General features: G+C 44.5%; 1 protein-coding gene across 1 annotated transcript in view; it reads right to left on the reverse strand.

Annotated features, from left to right (window-relative positions):
- Positions 1-22,096, reverse strand: part of UBE2L3 (ubiquitin-conjugating enzyme E2L 3) — a 103,363-nt gene that overhangs the window by 68,652 nt on the left and 12,615 nt on the right. Inside the window, exon 2 of the mRNA XM_006875801.1 lies at positions 6,915-7,010. Within this exon, the coding sequence (XP_006875863.1) occupies positions 6,915-7,010 (96 nt within the window). The remainder of the gene's footprint in view (positions 1-6,914; positions 7,011-22,096) is intronic.

The raw sequence follows: 22,096 nt of genomic DNA on the forward strand, positions 1-22,096 counted from the left end.
GGGACCCTACCCAGAGAAACAGAGATGCCTGAGATGGAGACAGAGATGATGACGTGGAGTGATGAATCGACTGGGGACCTTGGACCCAGAGAGGGAAAGGGACTGTGGGCCAAAAACTGGGGGGGGGAGGGAGGCAGGGGGAAGTGTAGTGGGCGGGTTTCTGGGATATACCCTTTGGGTGGTTGATGATACATGGAGGGGATTGGAACCATGGCAGTGAGATGATATAAGATGCAATGAATGTAAAACTAAAGTTCTCCCATATAAACTATCATATAATTCACAATAAAACATTAAAAAAAAAGGACACAAGACATGAACAGACACTTCACCAAATCCAGGCAGCTAACAAACATATGATGAAATTCTCACAATGACTATCCATTAGAGAGATGCAAATCAAAACAATTAGTTATCATCTTACACCAGCAATAATAGCAAAGATCAAAAAAATAGAGGGCAATAAATGTTGGCGAGGATGTGGAGGGACACTCCTGCATTGCTGGTGGGATTGCAAAATGGTCCAGCCTCTCTAGAAAGTAATATGGTGCTTCCTTAGAAGGTTGGAAATAGAAATATCTTATGACCCAACAATTCCTCTACTTGGTACTTACCACAAGAAATATGAGTCATAACACGAGTAGATAGATGCACACCAATGTTCATAGCAGCACTATTTACAATAGCAAAAAGATAGAGACAGCCTAAGTGCCCATCAATTGAAGAATGGATAAACAAACTGTGGTACATACACAAAATGGAATATTCTACTACCTTGAAGAACTGCTAGGAAGCTGTAAGCCACCACATAAAATGGATGAACCTTGAGGACATTATGTTGAGTGAAATTAGTCAGTCACAAAAGGAGAAATACTGCATAGGACCACTACTGTAAAAGACTAAGAAAAAGAGCCCATACTCAAAGGGGGGGGGGAGATTCTTTGCTGGTTACCAGGATGCTGGGGGTGGGGTGAGGGAAGGGAGGGGAAGGTGGAGCACAGGGTAGGGAATAGACACAGGATAGTTTGGGTGTTGAGGAGGAGGGCAATACTCAAGGGGGAAGAGAATGGAAGAACAAAGTGGATGGGAGAACAGTTAGGCAGGTTTGCATGGGCTAAGTGGGACAGTGGTAAATAATGATGTATGTACAACCTTGTAACAACAGGGCTCTGGGATACAGGGATTGAGGCATGGTTTGAATGGATAAAACGGGGGAAATATTGTTAAGATGCTTGGATGTCTTTTGAATTGTGGTTTACCTTACACACCATTATAAAATAGACACTTGAGGGGGTGAGATAGGAATAGCCAGAAATATCACCATAGAAAGCTTGTAAGTCCGTCTTCTGCCTATAAATGATTGGAATACCTAAAATGGGGCTACAATGTGCCCAGTGAAGGAGGCTTCCTGCGGAGCCTCTGCATTGCATAAGACCTTGGGTAGAATCCTGAACCCCATCCAGAATCTTCTGGGGTGGGAAATTTCTACTTGAATGGACAAGCAAACCAGCCTGGAGCGGGCTAGAGGAACAGAAGATACTTCTTGAAAGAAAGACCGACAGGAAAATAAATAAATACTACAAGAACAAGCAAGTTGCTTGTCCAGGAGACATCAAGGCAAGTGGTCGGGTCCCCTCAGGGCAAACCCCCTTCCAAGACTAAGACTCAATGGGAATACATGAGCAGACATGCGCTGTGACTGGTGACCACGTTGGTCACAAATAAGAGGAAGTGAGGGAAAAATAGCAATGAAGCTGCAAGCTAAGTCCTACGACATTCAACAGACTCCTGTAAACCCCGGTGGAGACCTGATTGGCCAGCAGTATGGCAAGACCTGGGGACTCCTGGGCCCCAAATCAGTGACATAGTCTCAGAGGACTAGAGTGGAAAGTGAAGTGTCCAGCTGATAAGAAGTGAGGGGAGAAGCACAAGAACACCCACACATGCAAATACCCATTTGACTTGGCTGCAATGGCTGGATGATCAGAACTCAACTAGAAGAAGAAAGAAGAGAAAAAAAGAGAGTAATCTGATACAATTTGATGAACTTGACCTACACCTATGGATGCAGTAGCTCAAAAGAGGAAACAAATCTGTACAGTGAGGATCATTCCCACCCTCTTGATACTCAGGGTAAACAGGGATGGGCAACTTGGACACTGGCTACCCAAAATGGAGGGGTAATGGGGGGGTGCAGAGAGGACTACAAAGGCAAGAAGTGACTGGCTTACAAGCTTTCAAGAGGGAGCCTAGATCCAGAGGGAATGGGAGAAAGTAGAATCTCCACTGAGTAGTATCTGACCTGTCTGGGCGTGGCGGATGAAAGGAGATGGGGATAGGTCTCTTGTGGTACAAAAGTGAATAACTGCTGTCAGGACTGACTGTGAGGGTTGGAAATGTAGAGGTAGACTTTTTGTAGAAAAAGGAGGGGAGTGAATGACTTTGTAATCCAGGAGCAGAGGTCCTTGGGACCATCAAGGGAGAAGAGTGGCATGCAGGACCCTACCCAGAGAAACAGTGACTTGAGACATGGAGGCAGAGATGATGACATGGAGAGATGGAGCGGCTGGGGACTTTAGACCCAGAGAGGGAGAGAAGCTGTGTGCTGATGACTTGGGGGCAGGCTTGCAGGGTATACCTTTTGGTTGTTTGATGATGCATGGAGGGGATTATAACCATGGGAATGTAATGATATACAATAGGATGAATGCAAAGGTAATGTTCTCCATGTAAACTATCACACAATTCACAATAAAACATAAAAAAGAAAAGAAAAGAAAAAGGTAAAGTGGATAGAGAGAAATACTGTTAACTGATGGTACATGGTGGTGATTATAATCATTGTAATGAAACAAGTTGTATGATTTGCTGAATGTAAAACTGATAATCTGCCCTGTAAACTTTTCACTTTGAAAAAAAAACAAAAAACAGAAAAACAAATACACACTAAGATTTTCATATAAAGATGTCTAAGAATGAATAATTAAACCAGAAAGTGGCAAGGATCTCAACGGCTAACATAAAATGAGTGGTTACATGAGTGATCAGCCACTGAAAACCTAATGGTTTTCTGCTCGTTAACAAATGGGGTCACCATGAGTCGACATCAACTCCGTAACAGTAGGCTTGTTTTTCTTTTTGCCCAAATACGAGCGGGTTTCAAAAGTTCATGGAAAACGGAATTGAAAGATAAGTTTGAAGCCCTCTCATTTCATGGGTTATTGTGCAGTTATGGAAATGGTCAGGAAGAATTCTAATGCAATGAGTCCACTACTGTATGCCTAGTTCCTGAAGGGCAGGGACCCAAACCATAATGAACCAAGCTTCTGGAAGACAGAATTTTGCATAATATTTTCTCCCTTCAGTTTTATTTCTGAATTTCAGGTTTCAAAAAATTGCATATGAAAATAATTGTCACCTGTACATCAATGTTCTTTGCAGAGCTATTCACAAAAGCCAAAGTGTACAAATAAAGAAAATGTTCATTAGATGAATGGATATTCAAAACATAGTCTATACATACAATGTACTCAGCTACAAAAAGAAAGGAACATGCCACAACATGGATTTGGGAAGATGTCCAACTGAGTTGTGCAAAATCTTTGCTATTAGCAGTGACTTCAAAATAGTCCCTCCTACCACACAAAGCACAAAAAGTATCCCCTTTTAAAAGCACCCTAACTTAACTAAAACAAATGTATTACAGAGCGCATTTATGTGCAGCCATCCACTAATGGCAGAAACGTTTAAACATGTTTTGTTTACAATGTTGTTGTGGTTGTTAAGTGCAGACGTTTCAGTTTTGACTCACAGCAACCTTGTATAGGGTTTCTGAGGAGCGTTGATGGGTTTGAACCACCAACCTTGTGGTCAGAAGTCTGCTGCTTATCCTACAGTGCCACAATATGCATGTATGAATTGGAACCCTAGTAATAATGCTTTTTGAGTTACCCTAGTAAGTAAGTCAGTCAAGGAGCTCTGGTAGCGTAGTGGTTATGAATCGGACTGCGAACCGCAAGGTCAGCAGTTCGAAACTACCAGCTGTTCCACGGGAGAAAGATGAGGCTTTCTGCTCCCATAAAGATTTACAGCCTCGGAAATCCTGTACAGGGTCGCTATGAGTCAGAACCGACTCCATGGCACATAACAACAACAACAGTCAGTCAGTCACAAAAAGACAAGTCACTTAAAATAGGCAAATACGTGAAGGAAGGGGGTTTCAAAACATTCATGGAAAATGCCATTATCTTTTCATTCCATTTTTTCACAAACCATTTGAAGCCCCCTCATATACAGACCAAGGTTTATTAACAGTTACCATGGGTGGTAGGAAGGAGGCAAGGGAGAGTCAATGCTAAAGGGGCATTGTTAATGGCGGTGAAATATTTTTTTCAAAAGATAGCACGAATGATTGTACAACATGAAAAACATAATCCATGTCACTGATATGGAAGTTGTGCTGGCAAATGTTCTGGTGTGTATAAATTTCCATAAGGAAAAAAGAAACTGTTTATGATGGTTGTATACATGGTGAACATAATGTCACTGAATGGTACATACAACAAGAGTTGAAATGACAAATGTTTTGCTGTACACATTTTACCACAATAAAAATGTTAAAAGATGTCCCCCACCTGGATGCACCTGTACAGCTCTCCCTTTCCAGGGGGTCTCCTGCCTCCTCCCTGACTGCAGCCAGGGAACTTGACTGAGCAATGCTCACAGACCAGCACTCTGCTGTAAGGCAGGCTCAGTCTGGCACTGTTTTCACACCAAGCGGCAGGATCTCAGATGAGTTTGGTTGGAGACTCCCAGTTGGTCCAGACCCTATGAAGCAGCAAGACCAGAGGCCCAGGCAGGGGTATAAGTGTGAACCCATAGGAGAACAGTTGCTAAGAATGCCTTTGCCACTTGAGGGAAGAACACTTTAAAGGATGCTTTACATGCGCCTCACAGCAAGCCTGGGCTCTGGGTAGAGATGCAGGGAGGCAGTGAGAAGGTGGTCTGAGAAGAGGCTATAAGGAGGGGGTAATAGCCTGGCCATGGCCTGAATCTTGGTTTATGGCTTATGCTTTCTAGGCATGGCTCAAGCAGGCTGTGGTTGTACCAAGCATTCTCTATCTTTGGCCTAACAAGACCACATCCCACTCTACCATCAAGATGTCAGAAGGCCGCCTCAGTGGGTCATTTTTATAACTTTTCAGAAGATCCACAGATTGTTAACTCCTTATGTCACACACTATCTTAGAAAAGGGACAGATAGGCAAGTCTGGCCATCCTTCCACTCAGTACTTGACCAGTACCTACATTAGTCCAAGGCTAGTTCTCCCACTCAAGGGCTTTTCCACTGGTGCCTGAAGAATGAAAAAATCCAGAGGCTCCACCTTCACAATCACACAGGAAGCTCGTAGTGTAAACATTCTGAGCACTTGCCAAGGAGGCCTGGTGATAAAGTGGTTAAGGTACTTGGCTGCTAATTGAAAGGTTGGAGGTTGGAACCCACCAGGCACTCTGCAAGACAAAAAGTGTGACAGTTTGCTACCGTACAGACTGACAGCCTCAGAAATATCTCAAGGTTTCCTGTAGGGGTTGCGATGAATTGGACTCCACACAGCAGCGGCTTTGTGTTTTGGAGTATTTGTTAAAACACTACAGAGCACATCTTTCCTTTGCTATCCAGATGGTTATGAAAATCAAATGCAAATCTGATTTCTACAATTCTCCGTTTCAGGGACTTCTGAAAAAAGTCATAATCACTGTCAAGGAGAATGCAGGTTCTATATTCTTCTTGACCCAGGAGTAGATATACCTATGAAAAAGTAAGGGGTAACGACTGAGGACTGGGCTAGGCATAAGGATAAGACCAGGAAGGATGGGGTGCCCCGGTAGAGGTCACAGCTATGAGCATGGCTGATCTCAAGGCCACATGACGTGCTGGTAAGTATCCCTCACCTTCCTCCCAACCCAGTGGAGAGATGGGGCAACTCCCAGAGACAAGCTGGCTAGGGAAACATGGACACCCTGCAAAAGTAAGAACCCAGTGAAGCAGAATGAGAGAGCAAAGAGACCAGAACAAGATCCACATTTGAGTTAGAAGGCAGCAGGCTAGGGTAAGTGATACATGGGTTACAGAACAGTTGGTGGTCAGGGTGCTGCCTGGGCTCCAGAGACACCAGATGCCAAGCAGGCAGACATCAACAGAAGAGGGGGTTCCCTGTGTACTGGTCTGTAGCAGTGTCAGCAGACGGGAGGTAAACACCAGTCAAGTCTCTGGAGGGTAAGGAGGCTATAAGATGCACCAAGAACAGATACTCAGTCAAGAGTCACAAGGCCAGGAAAAGCAGCTGAATTGTTAGGAGCAGGAGCCAAGCCTGGAGCTGAGGGGAACAGCTGATGAAAGCATAGTCTCAGAGAAGGCCCTGAGGAGGGGAGCATGGAGACCACTAGGAAAGGGGGTTTGAGGCATGGGAGGCAAAATGTTGGTGGGTACCAGGGAAAAACCCAGGACACAAGTGCCCAGAGGGATAGAGATACAGATACAGAGCCAAGCAGGAAGAAGCAAACAGAGGCTGTGCCACCTCTCAAGAGGTCAGAAGAAGAAGACCTATCTTGGTAAGTGAGGCCAGGAATGCAGAAGGTAGAGGAAAACAGTTGAAGAACAGAAGACACACAATTCTTCCTTCTCCAGGGTACAAAACCTCCATCTGGAGAGCTCAGGAACTTGGAATTTTACAAAATCAGGACACAGCAATGAACTCAAGGTTGTGTTCCCTGACTTACAGGCCAGAATGATGACCTATTTGTGTGTACCTGCTGGCTACCTAGACGAAGAGCCTCCTTCTGAGCAGAGAGAAGCCTAATAGCACACGCACAACCATACAGTCTATTAAGAAGTTTAAGGGTTCAATACTCACAGGAACAATTAGCCCTTGCCAAGTCAATAAATTAGCTTCATCAACCTGGATGTTACGGAAGTTTTTCATCCCACATTTGCGGATTTCTTCAAGCTCCTGTTGATTGACAAAGCATAAAGGGGTGTCAAACAGGGGAAGGCACCACATAATAAGCCCCCTCCTAACTCACTTGGTCTACTCTAGCAATTAAACTAAGCAATAATACCACCACAGAGGAAAATGCTAACCTGATCCCCGAGCTGAAGTGGGCACAGATGTCTTGACTTGTGGAGACAAATCCCTCACCTGTGCCTCTAGGATCCACTGAACATGACGGTGACAGTGCTTGTATTAGACTAGTCCAGACCACCTCTCTCTTTGGGTCAGTGACCACTCCTACCTTCAGTTACCCTCAACTCCTGAGAGGAGTCACCAAACGGGATCCCCACCTGACTCTTCCACCCTAAGAAATTTTAGGTGCCAATTCGGCCTCAATGCTGAGGCTACAAAAGATGAATACAATGGGATCAGAGCAAGCCAGAAGTGTCTACCCCACACTGTAGTGCAATTCACAGGGACCCTGCCACGGCCAGATGCACAGTACACAGAACAGACTCTTACTCTAGGCCAGAGTAACAGGAAATCTTCCCCAAGCATCAGTTTCTTCAGCTGCAAAATGGAGGACTAATACCCAGAGTTGCAAATAAAACCAAATCCACTGCTGCCAAGTCAATGCTGACTCAGAGCGACCCTATAGGACAGAGTAGAACTTCCCGATACAGTTTCCAGACAGTCGCATCTTTCTTCTTTGGAGTAGTTGGTGGGCTCAAATTGCCAACTTTGCAGTCAGCAGTCCAATGCCTAACCCATTGCACCACCAGGCTCCTGAGAACAGCAGATAATAAAGGGTGAGAAGTAGAACCCTTTGCCAATAGGAATGCTGTTATCATATAGTTAATGATGCAAATTCGAGTTCATCCAGAAAGCACACCACCATGATAACATCAGAGCCCTGCGGGACATGGATATATCTTTAGTCTGAAATTGTCGCGTTACTTGTCTTTCAATTTTGCACTAAATGACAGCCAACAAGCACTCTAGCCTAAGCCATCCAGCATGCACCATCACTCGCATCTGGTCCTCTTGTTTGGTGAAAGGATAAGAAGCTTGAGCCTTAGGAGGAAAAAGAATCTGGGATGGTAACCTATTGTCATCAGGTCGATTCCAACTCACAGTGACACATGGCCTCCTCTGCATCCCTCAGGTGCTTTCTTACCTGTGATCTCAGGGTGACACCCAGTAGAGAGCCCTGGCTCCTCAGCCTCTGCAACCTTCTCTTTAACCCACCCACGCAGCAGCTTTAGAATCAGGAGAAGCTCCCTCATTCATGTGCAGCTGCAGCTACAGTAGCACAGAGGCTAGGGATCGAAGCCCACATCCAGCCCTAAAGACCCTGTGCCCACCACATAAAGCACTGTGGGGAGTCAAAATGGCAGAACCAGACACTGAGATTGGAGTGTAGCAGCATGCCCATCACAACGGGCCTCAAATGTGAATAGGCCAATGAGAAATGCTTGCACCTCCAAACGCAGCCAACAAGCCCAGCTGTCCAACACTCACCCAGCCTATACCACCAGGCCCCAGAAATTCAGGTTATGCAAGTCTGGGGTGGAGGCTAAACCTGGGGATGTTGAATGAGTGATGTAGTGAGCAGAGATGGTCACTGGTAAGGAGGGTGAGATGCCATTTCTATGCACTAATCTAATATGCAGTGAGGCAGCTGCTGTCTGTGGTGGCAGAAACCCCAGCAGTGGGAGAAAAGTGATCTGGACTATGTGGAGCCTGACTTTCTTGCCACGCGTGTAGGGGGAGAGCATGGAACTGGAGGGGCTATTCAACTTGCCAACTGCCCTGTGGCCTCCATAAATATCCTGGGTACACATGAGTCCTGCTCCTAGGGACTTTGAGGTATGGACAGTAAGACAGGGAAGAGCTCACACACCCACACAAGGCATCCCTAGACATCCCCCAATGATAGGGGGAGGGGAAGAGCAAAGGCAGGGGAGGGAGGATTGAGGGGAGAGGCAATAGAGGGGGAAGGGAGAGGGCAGGGGAAGAGCTAGGGTTGGGGAAGGGGAGAACAGGGCAAAAAAGGAGGAAGAGAAGGAGTGAGAAGGACAAAGGAAGAGACAGGTTGGCCCAGAATCTGACAGTGTTTCGTTCTGCTGTGCATAGGTCGCTATGAGTCGGTACCAACTTGATGGCACCTAACAACAACAACAATGTGATAGCTGAAACTGCAGTTGCCTTGGCAGGGCTAGACCAAATGATTTCACAAGCCTTTTACGGCCCAAGGGCCAGATGTTCCCCACCCCTTGTATACACAGGGGTTTCCAAGGCTGTTAATTTTTATAAGAGCAGGCAGCCTCATCTTACTGCCACAGAGTGGCTTATCAATAATAGTGTCACCAAAGAAGAGTAGAAATAGAGATACACTTCTAAACCCAGATACAGATTTCTGTGTGCTCAGAGAATTTTCAAGAGGCCTGGTAGGGTGCCCAGCAGTTTTGAAGAGAAAAAGTATATCCACAGACTCCAGAAAGCCTGATGTGGTGAGTCTGGAGTGCAGCCAACTAAACTAGGCTCTAGTAGTCCTATAAGCACTAACAAACAGATGCAGGCACCCACCCTTCCTGAGGGTGCCTGGGGAGGCAGATGACCACTCTACATAGCTACTCCACTGTCAATCAAATCCAGCGTAGGCCTCAATTTTGGCAACATCTCTTCCTCTTTTTTGGGGGGGGAGGGTGAGGTGGTCGTGGATCTAGGATGGGACCTGGAAAATCAATTGTCCAAATCTCATGTATAATCTAATTTGAGAAACCCAGAGGAGCCTGGTGAATCTTAACTAGTGTGGGGGGTCACAATCCTCTTTTTGAAAATCCAAAACTATGAACTTTTCCACCAAGAATCTTGCAGAGGCACTGCCCACCATTCCAGAGATCCCAACCAAGACCCTTGGTACAGTGTGCAGAATTTCACCACACTGGACCAGAATCCGTTCCCCTCCCCTGCCTCTAAGTATGTTGTCACCCTACTGCTCTGCCTGTCCCAGCATATGTCTAAACCTGTTCATCTTTCAAGACATATTTCAAATGCCTCTTATTCCAAAAAGCACACTATACCCTGGCTAGTAAAGGGCTCCTTTCTCTTAACGGCCACTAAGATATTTACAAACTACAGAAACAAGTTTGGATTAAGAGCTGGTGCTCCAACTACTGAAGAATGGATGACCTAGAGCCCCCTTAGAGACGAGTCACCTCCTAGTGGCCTGGAAGCTGGAAGAGGTCAGACATACCTACACATCTTTGAAACCCAATCCCACCAATTCATGTCACAGAATGAAATTCTTGTGGTGATACAAAATAGGCCCAAAGTGTGGTCTATGAAGAACCCTGTGACACATGAGGGCATCACCAGTCAAAAGTCTGTGTCCTGTGTTAATGACCATGTCCTGAGTTATCAGCTCCAGACACCATGTCCAGTTCTGGGTAGCACACATAAAGAGACCATCTCAGATGGAGGCTGTTCAGAAAAGCTGAAACTGGGAGAACCAAGGGCCTGGGAAAAGATTTAAAGATGACATGACAGAGGTCTTCAAACCTCTGAGAGACAGAGAGCTGTGGCTCCCTGGCAGAGTGAAGTAAAAAGAAACAAGGTCAGTGATTATTATTTAGCTCAGGCAGCTCACATGGAATGAGGGAGATAGTCAAGCCTCTTCCAAAGTTAGCACCACGAGAAAAAGTACAGAGGAGCAAGGATGTAAAGAGGAACCATCCCATCAGCAGGGCAAAGACCCAAGCCATTCTGATGTCAGATCAATACTGTGGAGAGAGTCGGGATGCCTGTACTGCTTGAAAAGGTCCCATCACAAGTCACATTAAAAGTGGGAAAACAACATGGAACAAAACTCAAAATCTTAAAAAAGATCAAGCTTATCGGTTGAATAAACTGGTGGAATCCCCCAAGACAATGACCCCTTAATTGAACCCTTCAGGTCTGGAAATCAACTCATTCCCAAGGCTCAATTTTCAGCCAAACAATAGACAGGTCTATACAGGGAACAATAACACTAGGGAAGTGTTGTTATGTGCCATGGAGTCGATTCTGACTCATAGCAACCCAGTACAGGGTTTCCAAGGCTATAAATCTGTACGGGAGCAGAAAGCCTCATCTTTCTCCCGCAGAAAAGCTGGTAATTTTGAACTGCTGACCATGAGATTAGTAGCCTGATTCGTAACCACTATGCTACCAGAGCTCCTTAATCAGCCATGTGAGATGAAATGGGCAGCATTGGCTCAAGGGCAAAGTTCAGAAGGGTTGGGAAAGGAAGAATGAAAACAGGAAACACAGGGAGGAAGTGAGATGAGTTATGTCACATTGTAAGGATGGCAATCAATGATGTGAAATAGAATGTGTATGAAATGTTAAATGGAAAACTAATCTGCTCTGTAAACATTCAACCAATTTACAATAAAAAGTTTAAAGAAAACAAAATCCCTTGGTATCATTGGCTAATTTTTAACTTTGTTAAACAGGAAGCATGTATATCTAAAAACTCCAGAAAGAAGAGCCATCCTGTGGGCTGCTGAGGTTGGGTAGAGAGCTGAAAAACACTGCTCTAGAGCCTTCAGGTCAGAGCAGAGGATGTGCTACAGACAAAGCAGAGGGTAACAGCTTCGTGGAATACAGGCACTGAGATAGGCCTTGAAGGATGGGAAATGGAACCACAGAACCATGAAAAGAGACTATAAGAAACCCACAGACAGACGCAGAGGGAAAAAGAAAGTGTGAGTGAAGCAACAAGGAAATGAGTTTCACTAGAGTATTTACTGACATTGCAGAACTGTCACCATCGTTGGGCTTTCTAACAAGGTGTGTGTATTCGGGTTTGGTCAATACATGAAGGAACAGAGGTGGGTAAGATATGCCTAGGCCCAACAGGGCCTGCTACATCAGGTTCACCACAAAAACCCAACCAGCTGTTCAACAAGGGAGAAATGGAGACCCAGATTATACTAGAGTCATGTACACAGCTGGAAATGGGCTCCTTAAAAATCTAAAAACCTCCTACCTGCCACATCGATAGTGGCACAGTGGGTTATGCATTGGGTTAACCAAAAGTCTGAACCCACTAGCCACTCTGCTGAAGAAAGCTGACAGTCTGCTTCTGTTAAGATTTATGTTATTGTTAAGTGCTGTAGAGTCTGTAGGTTCTGACCCACAACGACCCTGTATAGGGTTTCTGAGGAGCAGCTGGTGAGCTTGAACCGCCAACCTTGCAGTTTAAATGACTTTGCAGTCTGGTGCATTAACTCACAGTGCTCACAGGACTCCCCAGCAATCCTATGGAGCAGCTCTACTCTGTCTTATAGGGTTGCTACCAGTCTAAAGTGCAGTCCTGGTGCGGCTCTGTGGGTTAATGCACTAGACTGCAAAGTCAGTTTGAACTGTAGTATCGGTGGTTCAAGCTCACCAGTCACTCCTCGGAAACCCTATACAGGGTCACTATAGGTCAGAACTGACTCAACGGCACTTAACAACAATAACAACAACCAGTCTGAATTAACAGTAGTGGGTTTGGTGGCACTGTGGGTCAATGCACTGGACTGCAAAGTCGATATGAACTGCAAGGTCAGCAGTTTAAGCTCACCAGCTGCTCCTCAGAAACCCTGTACAGAATCGCTATGGGTCAGAGCCAACTTATCGACAGATCGACACTTAATAACAGTAACAGGCTAGGCACACAAAACAATACATAACAAATCCCTCTGGCTACAAAGGGCTGAGGTAACAGAAATCTGAAAGTCAATTATTTTTGCTGTGGCTTTATACTTTACCTGGCTTATTTTACCATTCCCTGTGCTAAAAATTCCTCATCAGCAATAAAATCAGAATATGCCATCCCACAGCCACTCCCTTCCAAGTTATTCTACATACTATACATAGCAACTGTATTTTGGTTTAGTAGGCCATCACTTACACAGCTGTCAAATCAGCAGTGGATTATCGAGAGCAGAGGCTGAAATACTGAGCAAGTGGGTCCAGACCCTGGCTTTCTCCTTCACCAGAGATGGTCCCTCACTCACCTGAAATTCTGAGTCTTGCCTGTCAAGGGCATGAACCTGCTGTACACAGAGGTGTATAAAAACGACATGGTACATTATGCTGTTGTTAGTTGTGACTAAGTGCTATCCAGTTGGTTCTTACTCAGAGCAACACTGTATAGGGTTTCCAATGAGCAGCTGGTAGGTTTCAACAGCCAACCTTGTAGTTAACAGCTCAGTGCTTATCCTACAGTGACTCACCAGTACTCCAGAGCCACCACCATAAGCACATGCATTTGTCTAATTCAACACCGCATGTGGTCTGATCACACCATTTTGTGTCAGGCCAGGTAGTATAGAGTGCATGTTGGTCTGGAAATGATTTTAGGTTTTTAAAAAGTGCTGGTACATCTATGGGAGAGAAGGAAAAGAACATTAACTGAATGTCTGCAATGTTCCGTATGTGGTGCTGTAGGATAAGCACTAGACTTCAACAAGGCCAACAGTTCAAATCCACCAGCTACTCCTTGGAAATGCTACACAGGGTCACTATGAGTGTGAATTGACTTAACAACAATATGGGTGGCACCAGTTCCAAGCATCATTCACTTTCAAAACCACCCCCCTCCCACAAAACAAAACAAAAAAAAAAAGAGACGGGCTGAGACAAGACTGATAGCCTAACAAAGAAGTCGATTTTAATGACATTTATTTGACAAGGCAACAACATACAGGACAGCTTGAGACTCTCCCCTCAAAACCCAATGCCATCAAGTCAATTCCAACTCAGTGACTCTATAGCAGGTACGGGAAGCGCTTAACTCTCAGTGCTTGGCAAGGCCGCATAAAGAGGAGAGACATTATGCACGGCATATGATTCTCAAAAGCTGACCCCTATCTTCCCTTCAAGTTAGCCCTGAATTTACTTATAAAAATATATAATTTGGCAATATTCTCAGCTTTCACTGTGAGTTTTACAAACCTTAGGAAAAACTAGCTTAGCAGCAATTGCTTTCAGCCTTGGTGGATTGAATACAAAGAGAAACTGTGTAAATTACTCCTTTTCCATAGAAAACCTAAATAACTGCATTTGTGAGGCCACAAAAACAGATAGCATTTAGAGTCAAGCTGACCTACCCCCATAGGCCTCACCACACCCAGTCACTAGCTAGAATTCTCACATACAGACACCTGCGTAAACAAGTAGACAATAAGGAACTTAAATGAAGAATAGTTTTGACTTAATAATCTACATTTCTTGCAGCTAATAACTAAGTTGGGCTTTATGCCACATAGCTCTTAAGTGATTTAATGAATACCTTTATTACGAAAATAATAGCACATTATGTAGGATAGAAGTTTATAATCTTTTAATAGAAACAAAAAGAAACAGTTTAATCGCATGCTGGGCAAGGAGATGAAGGTCAGTCTGAACATCATAGACATATTCTTGTCAAGGTTGTCTAATGACCAGGTGCAAGAATGTTGTGACCAACTGTGTAATAATTCAAGAAATGATAAAAGTGTCAATGCATGTACTGTGTAGTGGAAGTATAAAAAATAAAGACTTGTTGGGCAGAGGGAAGAAGCTGGAGGGAATAGTCAGAGAGCCCTACAAGCTGAAAGCCTCACAAATTGTACTCATTTCTTCATCCGACGTTTCCATGTATTCGCTCGTGTCCCACGACCCTCATGGAAAGCAGGACTCCCTGCAAGCAGGGCTGGGGAACATCTGACCCTCAGGCAGTATAAAGCCCACAAAATCATTTGGTCTGGCCTGCCAAGGCAACCACAATTGCAGCCATCACACTGTTGTTAAGTGCCGTCAAGTTGGTTCCTACATAGGGGTTCCAAAGAGTGGCTGGTGAGTTTAAACCACTGACCTTACGATCCAGTGCTTATTCCACAGTGCCACACGTTTGACCAAATATAGTAAGTTAATTTTTTTAATTGATAATTTTGTATGGCCCATAGTGATGTTAAAAATTTTGGCAGAAAAAAGGTTCCCCTCCCCTGCTCTATAGGCTAGAGTAGAACTGTAGGGTTTTCTAGGCTGTAATCTTTATGGAGCAGATCAACAGGCCTTTCTCCTGGGGAGCTGGTAGGTGGGTTTGAACTGCCAAACTTTTGGTTAGCAGCCAAGCACTTAAATGTCCACACTACAAGGGCTTCTTGCTCTAATAATTCCAAAAGTAAAAACCAAACCCAAGGCAATCAGGTTGACTTCAACTCATAACGACACTATAGGACAGAATAGAACTTCTCCACACAGTTTTCGAGACTGTAAACCTTTACAGCAACAGACTGCCTCATCTGATCTGGACCAATGACCTGTGGTTAGCAGCCCAACACTTAACTCACTGTACCACCAGGGTTCCTTGAGATCCTCTCAACTAGAAATGGGCAGGTTAACCCCACTTTATAGGTGGTAAAGCCAAGGTTCAGAGAGACCCTAAAACACAGAACCAGTGTGAAGTAGGACCAGGAGGCAGAGAGCTAATGGCTCTTTCCGGAACATCTCTGTACCCAAAGCAGTAGGCTGGGAGGCTGATACTGCCACTGAACATAGATAGAACAGGAGAGGCAGTTTGCACTGGAATAGTGCTTCGCAATATTTCCAATGACAAAAGCATGAGCATATATAGATAGCACTTCCTAGCTCTGCAGTAAGCATTCATGCTGGGCCAAGAACATTTTAAGAATCCACCCACCCAGGCAGTGCCTAACAAAGAAGAAACCTGACAGAGATAAAGCTGGACACTTGAGGTCAAGGGGCATAAACCTGCCTTAAATAGGGGTCTGGTGTTTGTTACAGTTAAAGGAAGTTGAACAACAGACTATCTTCTATGCTCAACTAGGTCATCGAGTCAATTCTAACTCATAGTAACCCTATAGGACAAGGTAGAACTGTCCTATGGGTTTCCAATGCTGTCATCTTTACAGGAGCAGCCAGTCTTATCTTTCTCCCTTGGAGTAGCTAGTGGGTTTAAACCACTGCCACCACTGTTGTTAAGTGCCTTATAGTCAGTTACAGTCATAGTGATACTGTTTAGGGTTTCCTGTTGTTGTTATGTGCTGTGGAGTTGGAATCAACTCATAGCAAGCACTCATAGCAACCCTGTACAGGGTTTCCTAGGCTTTTAAAATATTTGGGGACCATTTGAAAGCCTCATCTTTCTCCTGCAGAGTGGCTGGTGGGCTCAAACTGCAGACTTTCTGGACGGCAGTCCAGTGCTTACCATCTGGAGTCACCAAGCTCCCTAGAGGCAGGACTAGCATCATGCAAAGGCTAATCATGGTTCTCCTCATCAATCTCAATTTGAATGTGAATCTTCTCAGTGGGGCAGCCTGTGCTCAGAGATGCTCATTGGTAGAGCCTCAAGATCCAGGTGAAGACAGCAAACTGTCAGGTGCCCAGTTCTTTGCCCCTCTTCCTTTAATACAATCCACCCAAACCCACTGCCATTGAGTTGATTCCACTCACTGCAACTCAATATATGGTTTCTAAGACTATCAATCTTTATAGTAGCAGAGAGCTCTCGGGAGTGGCTACCAGATTCAAACCACTGACCTTGCAGTTAGCAAGCCAAATGTTTAACCCACTGTGCCATCAAGGGTCCTTACAGCTAACATCACATAGTTGTCACTGCAGCAGGAGGTGGGGAACTCTCCCTATCCCCTGTATAGCAATGGGAGCACTAGGCCCCAGGAGATGGCATCAGTATATGGATATATGGAAGGCAGGAATCCAGATCTGCACCCATCCCTGCTGCCTGCCTTCCACCACATGGCTTCATGCACTTCTCAGGGTCTAGTGGAAGTCAGAGCTCACCAGAGGTCTGAAAGCAATGTGCTGCCCACACACATGGAGCACAAATGTGCCCTTGTTTTCCCCAGAACCTGAGTATACCTGGCGTTCATGACCTATGTCCCTCTCTAGACTGTGTCTGTCCCTGCCAGCACAACACAAAGCCCTGCTCAGTATAAGGGCGCAGGGCCCAAGGGTTGGGCCCTTCTGGAAGCTTTCCATGTGCTGAGTTTTTTGTCACAAGAGGTACATGGGCAGGAAGCAAACTTTACAACTCAGCCCCCAAAGGACTGAGGTTGTTCCACATGCCAGGTACAGCCTCCCCCAACCCATGCAGTTGGGAGCAGCTCCTAGTAACAGTATGGAACATTTGCCCAAAGTACTGGCTCTGATATGAGTGACTGCTTTGGTTGCAATGTGCCTACTAGGCTAGGATAAGGAGCCCTGGTGGCGCTGCTGAGGTCAGTGGTTCAAACCCCACCAGCCACTCCTTGGGAGAAAGATGAGGTTGTATGAGCTGTAAAGATAGTCTTAGAAACAGTCTGTTAGGTTGAATGGGCTCAATGGCAGTTGGCTGACGAAACACCATTTGACCCCTCAATGGGCATATTCGAACAAGAAAACGGAAGCACAACTTAAAAGGAAGTACAGAAAACAATCGTCAGTGCAGACCCAAAACTGATAGAACAAAACGGAAAAAAACAAAACAAAACAAAAAGCAAGGTAAAGTCCAACCCTTCCGGATGGGAGAATAATTAGGCAGGTTTGGATGGGCTAAGTGGGTCAGAGGTAAATGATGATGTATGCACAACCTTGGGAACAACAGGGCTCCGGGATACAGAGATTAAGGCATGGTTTGAATGGGTAAAGAGGGGAACAATGTTAAGATGCTTGGCTGTCTTGATTCTTGGCTTCCCTTGCCAACCACTGTAAAATAGACACTTGAGAGAGAGAGAAGGAACAGCCAGAAACATCACAATGGAAAGTTTGCAAGTCTGTCTTCAGCCTGTAACTGGGCCTAGAGGCAGTGACATGGCCACAGAAGACTAGAGCAGAGATTGAAGCATCCAGCTGATATGAAGTGAGGGTTGATGCACAAGAACACCCATACTTCCAGATAGTACCCACATGACCTGGCTTCAATGGCTGGATGATTAGAACTTGACTAGAAGATGAAAGAAGACAAAAAAAAAAAAAAAAGTAACCCACTACAATTTGATGAACTTTACCTATACTTATGGATGTAATAGCTCAAAAAAGGGAACAAATCTTTACAGTGAGGATCACTTCCACCCCATCAATACACAGAGTTGACAGGGATGGACAACTTAGACATTGGCTACCCAAAATGGAGGAGGCTACAAAGGCAGGAAGTGACTGGCTTCCAAGCTTTCAAGAGGGAGCCTAGTTTCAGACAGGGCGGGGGAATGTAGACTCTCTAGTGAATGATTTCCAACCTGTTGGGATGGGGCTAATTAAAGCAGATGGGGATAAGACTCGTGCCGTACAATTGTAAATAATTGCCATCAGGACTGACTGTGAGGGTTGGAAATGCAAAGCTAGATGTTTTGTAACAAAAGGAGGAGAGTGACTGATTTTGCAGTCCAGGGGCAGAGATTCCTGGAACCATCAAGAGAGAAGAGCGGAATGTGGGACCCGACCCACAATGACGTACAGATGGAGCAGCTGGGGGCACTGGACTCAGGGAGGGAGAGAGGCTGTGTGCTGATGGAAGGGGGGCAGACCTATGGGGTTATTTGATGATGCACGGAGGAGATTGTAATCATTGCAACAAAATGAAATACAACAAGATGAATGTAAAATTGATGTCCTCCCATGTACACCCACATAATTCACAATAAAAACTTTTAAAAAAAAAAATCCAGTCCTTTACTTCACCTGCAACGAACACTCCTTTCCCCACCTTGTCCCTCCCCAAAACCAAGGGCAGGGAGGTTTGAGAGTGAGCTAAGCTCTAGCCTGAGAGGCTGTGAGGGTCCCTGCAGTCTGTCTGTTCGCTAAGGAAGCTCTGGAAGTCTAAGAGGCAAAGACTAAGGAAAACTTGAATAGCCTTTCTTAACTTTGCTTGAAGAAGCAACCTTTCTTAACTTTCTGCCTTCAAGTTGAAAGACAAAAAAAGAAAAGAACTAGATGATGCCCAGCTACCATTACCAACTGTTCTGAAAGAGATCATAGAAGGTCCTGGATAGAATGGGAGAAAATTGTAGAATAAAACTCAAAATCATAAATAAATAAGAACAGGCTAACTGATCAAATAGCAACTGGTGGATCCCCCAGGCCTATGAACCTTGGAACCCCTTCATGTGTCTGGAAATGAACTCACCTCCATAGCTCAATTTTCAGCTAAATAAGACAGGTGTATAAAAGGAACAATAATAACAATAGGAAGGCCTGCACACCTTAGAATAATCAACCATTTCAGATCAAAAGGGCAGCAATGGCCCAAGGACAAAGTTCAGAAGGTTGGAAGAGTTAAGAAAGGAGAATGAATGGAAGTGGGAAATACAAGGAACAAGTGAGGTAAAGAATGCTACATTGAGGGAACACCAATTGGTGACATGAAACAAAATGTGTATTAGTTGTTGAATGGAAAACTGATATGCTCTGTAAACTATCACTCAATTCACAAAGAGATGGGGGGGGGAGATCACATTGATGTGAACAACAACAGAGCTTGAGCTTCCCTCCCCAAGATAAGAAGTCAGGTGCCTTCCACAGTACCTGTGCTCACCAAGGATATGGTAAAACCTGAGCTGGATGTGTACTGGAGGGGAGGGGAGGGAAAACAAAGCAAGAGTCTGAGACACAGGAAAGATAAAGTTCAAATACTTTTAGATTTTCGTTAGAATACAAATTTCTTAAGCAAAGCAACTTTTCAACAGGGGTCTCAGTATATCTGCCACCAACCCTACAAAATAGGTTCTAGATGTAGAATAGGGTCACATCAACCCTGAAGTCCATCACTGTCTGCTGCTCCTGGAGAGAAAATTTAACTTCTGGACACTCTCCAGAGTTTGAAAGTTAGTAAACAGCTTTATGTTAACATGATGGTTTATACTTGATTTCAATCCATTATCAAATTTATATGTGTAACCACAATTACTGCCATCGAGCCGATTCCAACTCATAGTGACCCTAAATTTCCAAGACTGTAAATCTTTATTGGAGTAGATAGACAGATCTTTCTCCCAGAGTGCCTGGTGGCTTTGAATTGCAAACCTTTCAGTTTTAGCTCAATGCCACCAGAGGTCCTTAAATTTACATATATACTTATATGTTACGCTTGTAAGATTACCATTAAGCAGTGTATTTGTGTAGTTTTTGTCCTTATATTCATCCATGCTTTACTCCTTACTCTCATGTAAGTATTTTCTAATTTTATAAAGCTATCAAAGGAATTTTTTTTTTTTTTAATTGAGGCTCTGTGGGAGAAAAACGAGACTGTCTGCTTCCATAAGAGAGCCTCAGAAACCCTACGGGAGCAATTCTACTCTGTCCTATAGGGTCACTATGAGCTGGGCCAAGGGTGTGGCAGCAGGGATAGGGAAAAGATTCTGCAACTCAGCAGAATCTGAGATGTGTCTACAAGGCAGGAAAGGTCCATGCTATGGATTGTGTTCCCACCCCATCCCAGAAAAATTCCATGTGTTATAAATCCTAACCTCTATGCCTATGATTACAAGCCCATTTGGGAATGGGTTGTGTTTTTGGTTTTATTTTTTAATGTTAATGAGGCAGGATTGGTGTAGTATGTATCTTAAATCAATCTCTTGAGATTAAACAAATGAGAGAAGCAGAGATGGGGAAAGATCAAGGCCAAGAGACATGAAGCTCTCCTAGAAAACAGAACTAAACAGACAAAGACCTTCCTCTAAAATCCAGAGAAAGCATCCACTAGAGCCAGTATTCTGAATATGGGCTTCTAGCCTCGAAAACTGTGAAGCAATAAATTTGTTAAAGCCATCCATTTGTGGTATTTGTTTTATGCTGTTGTTGCTGTTAAGTGTCATCAAATTGGTTTCAACTCATAGCTACTCTGTCTAGGATTTCTAAGGAGTGGCTAGTGAGTCTGAACTGTAGAACTTGTGATTCAAACTGACCTTTCAGTCCAGTGTTATCGTACAGTATCATTTGTTATATGGTGGTGGTTACATGTAGTGGTGTCGGTTTGACTCTGCGACCCTGCATAAGGTTTCTGAGGCTGTAAATCTTTACAGGAGCAGAAAGCTTCATCTTTACCCCACAGAACCATTTGTAGTTTCGAACTGCTAACCATGGAGTTCTGGTAGCGTAGTGGTTACGAATCGGGCTGCGAACGTTAAGGTTCAGCGGTTCGAAACTACCAGCCGCTCCGCGGGAGAAAGATGCGGCTTTCTACTCCCGTAAGGATTTACACCCTCGGAAACCCTGTACAGGGTCGCTATGGGTCGGAACCGACTCGAAGGCACTTAACAACAACAACAACAACCATGAGGTTAGCAGCCCAACTCATAACCACTATGCTACCAGAACTCCTTCCATTTGTTATATAGCAGCACCAAATATCTGTTGGTAGACTCCCATCCAGGACTCCCCCAGGTTTCCCCTCGGGAAGAATGAATAGACAAGTGGACCATTAACTACAGAAAGATAGGGAGGTGGGGAGAGAAATGTAGGGATGAGAAAGAGGCACTCAAGAGGATAAGTTTGGAATCAGATGCCTACACATCTACCAGTTTTTCTCCAGGTGCTGGGATACAAGAGTCTGGGTTCAGAAGGAATGTCTCCAAGGTTCTCTAAGTTTATCTTAAGTTATTGTTACACTCAAGAAAACACAAGTGTCTCATGAACATTTAGTGATTCATCCCAAGAGAACAAAAATACTTTTAATGACCTGATATAATAAATGCTAAATGACCATGGTCTCAATTTAGAGTTTTCCAAAGATCAAAAGGGATCCACAAAAATCTGAGACAAGTTTTTCATTCTAGGATAAACCTTTATAAGAACTAATGACTCAGGAGTCCAGGTGTGGAGCTATAGGATAGGCACTGGACTACTAACCACAGGTTTGATATTTCAAATCTGACAACCACTCCTTGGAAACCGTATACAGGATCATTATGAGTCAGAATCAATGACACTTAACAATACTGCAGGATAAGCACAGGACTGCTAACCAAAAGGTCTACAGTTCAAACCCACCAGCAACTCCACAGGAGAAAGATGAGGCTTTCTGTCCCTGTAAGGATTTACAATCCTCCGAATCCTATACAGCGTCGCTATGA

The sequence above is a fragment of the Chrysochloris asiatica genome, unplaced genomic scaffold (genome assembly GCF_000296735.1).
Source record: "Chrysochloris asiatica unplaced genomic scaffold, ChrAsi1.0 scaffold00340, whole genome shotgun sequence".
Classification (NCBI taxonomy): domain Eukaryota; kingdom Metazoa; phylum Chordata; class Mammalia; order Afrosoricida; family Chrysochloridae; genus Chrysochloris; species Chrysochloris asiatica.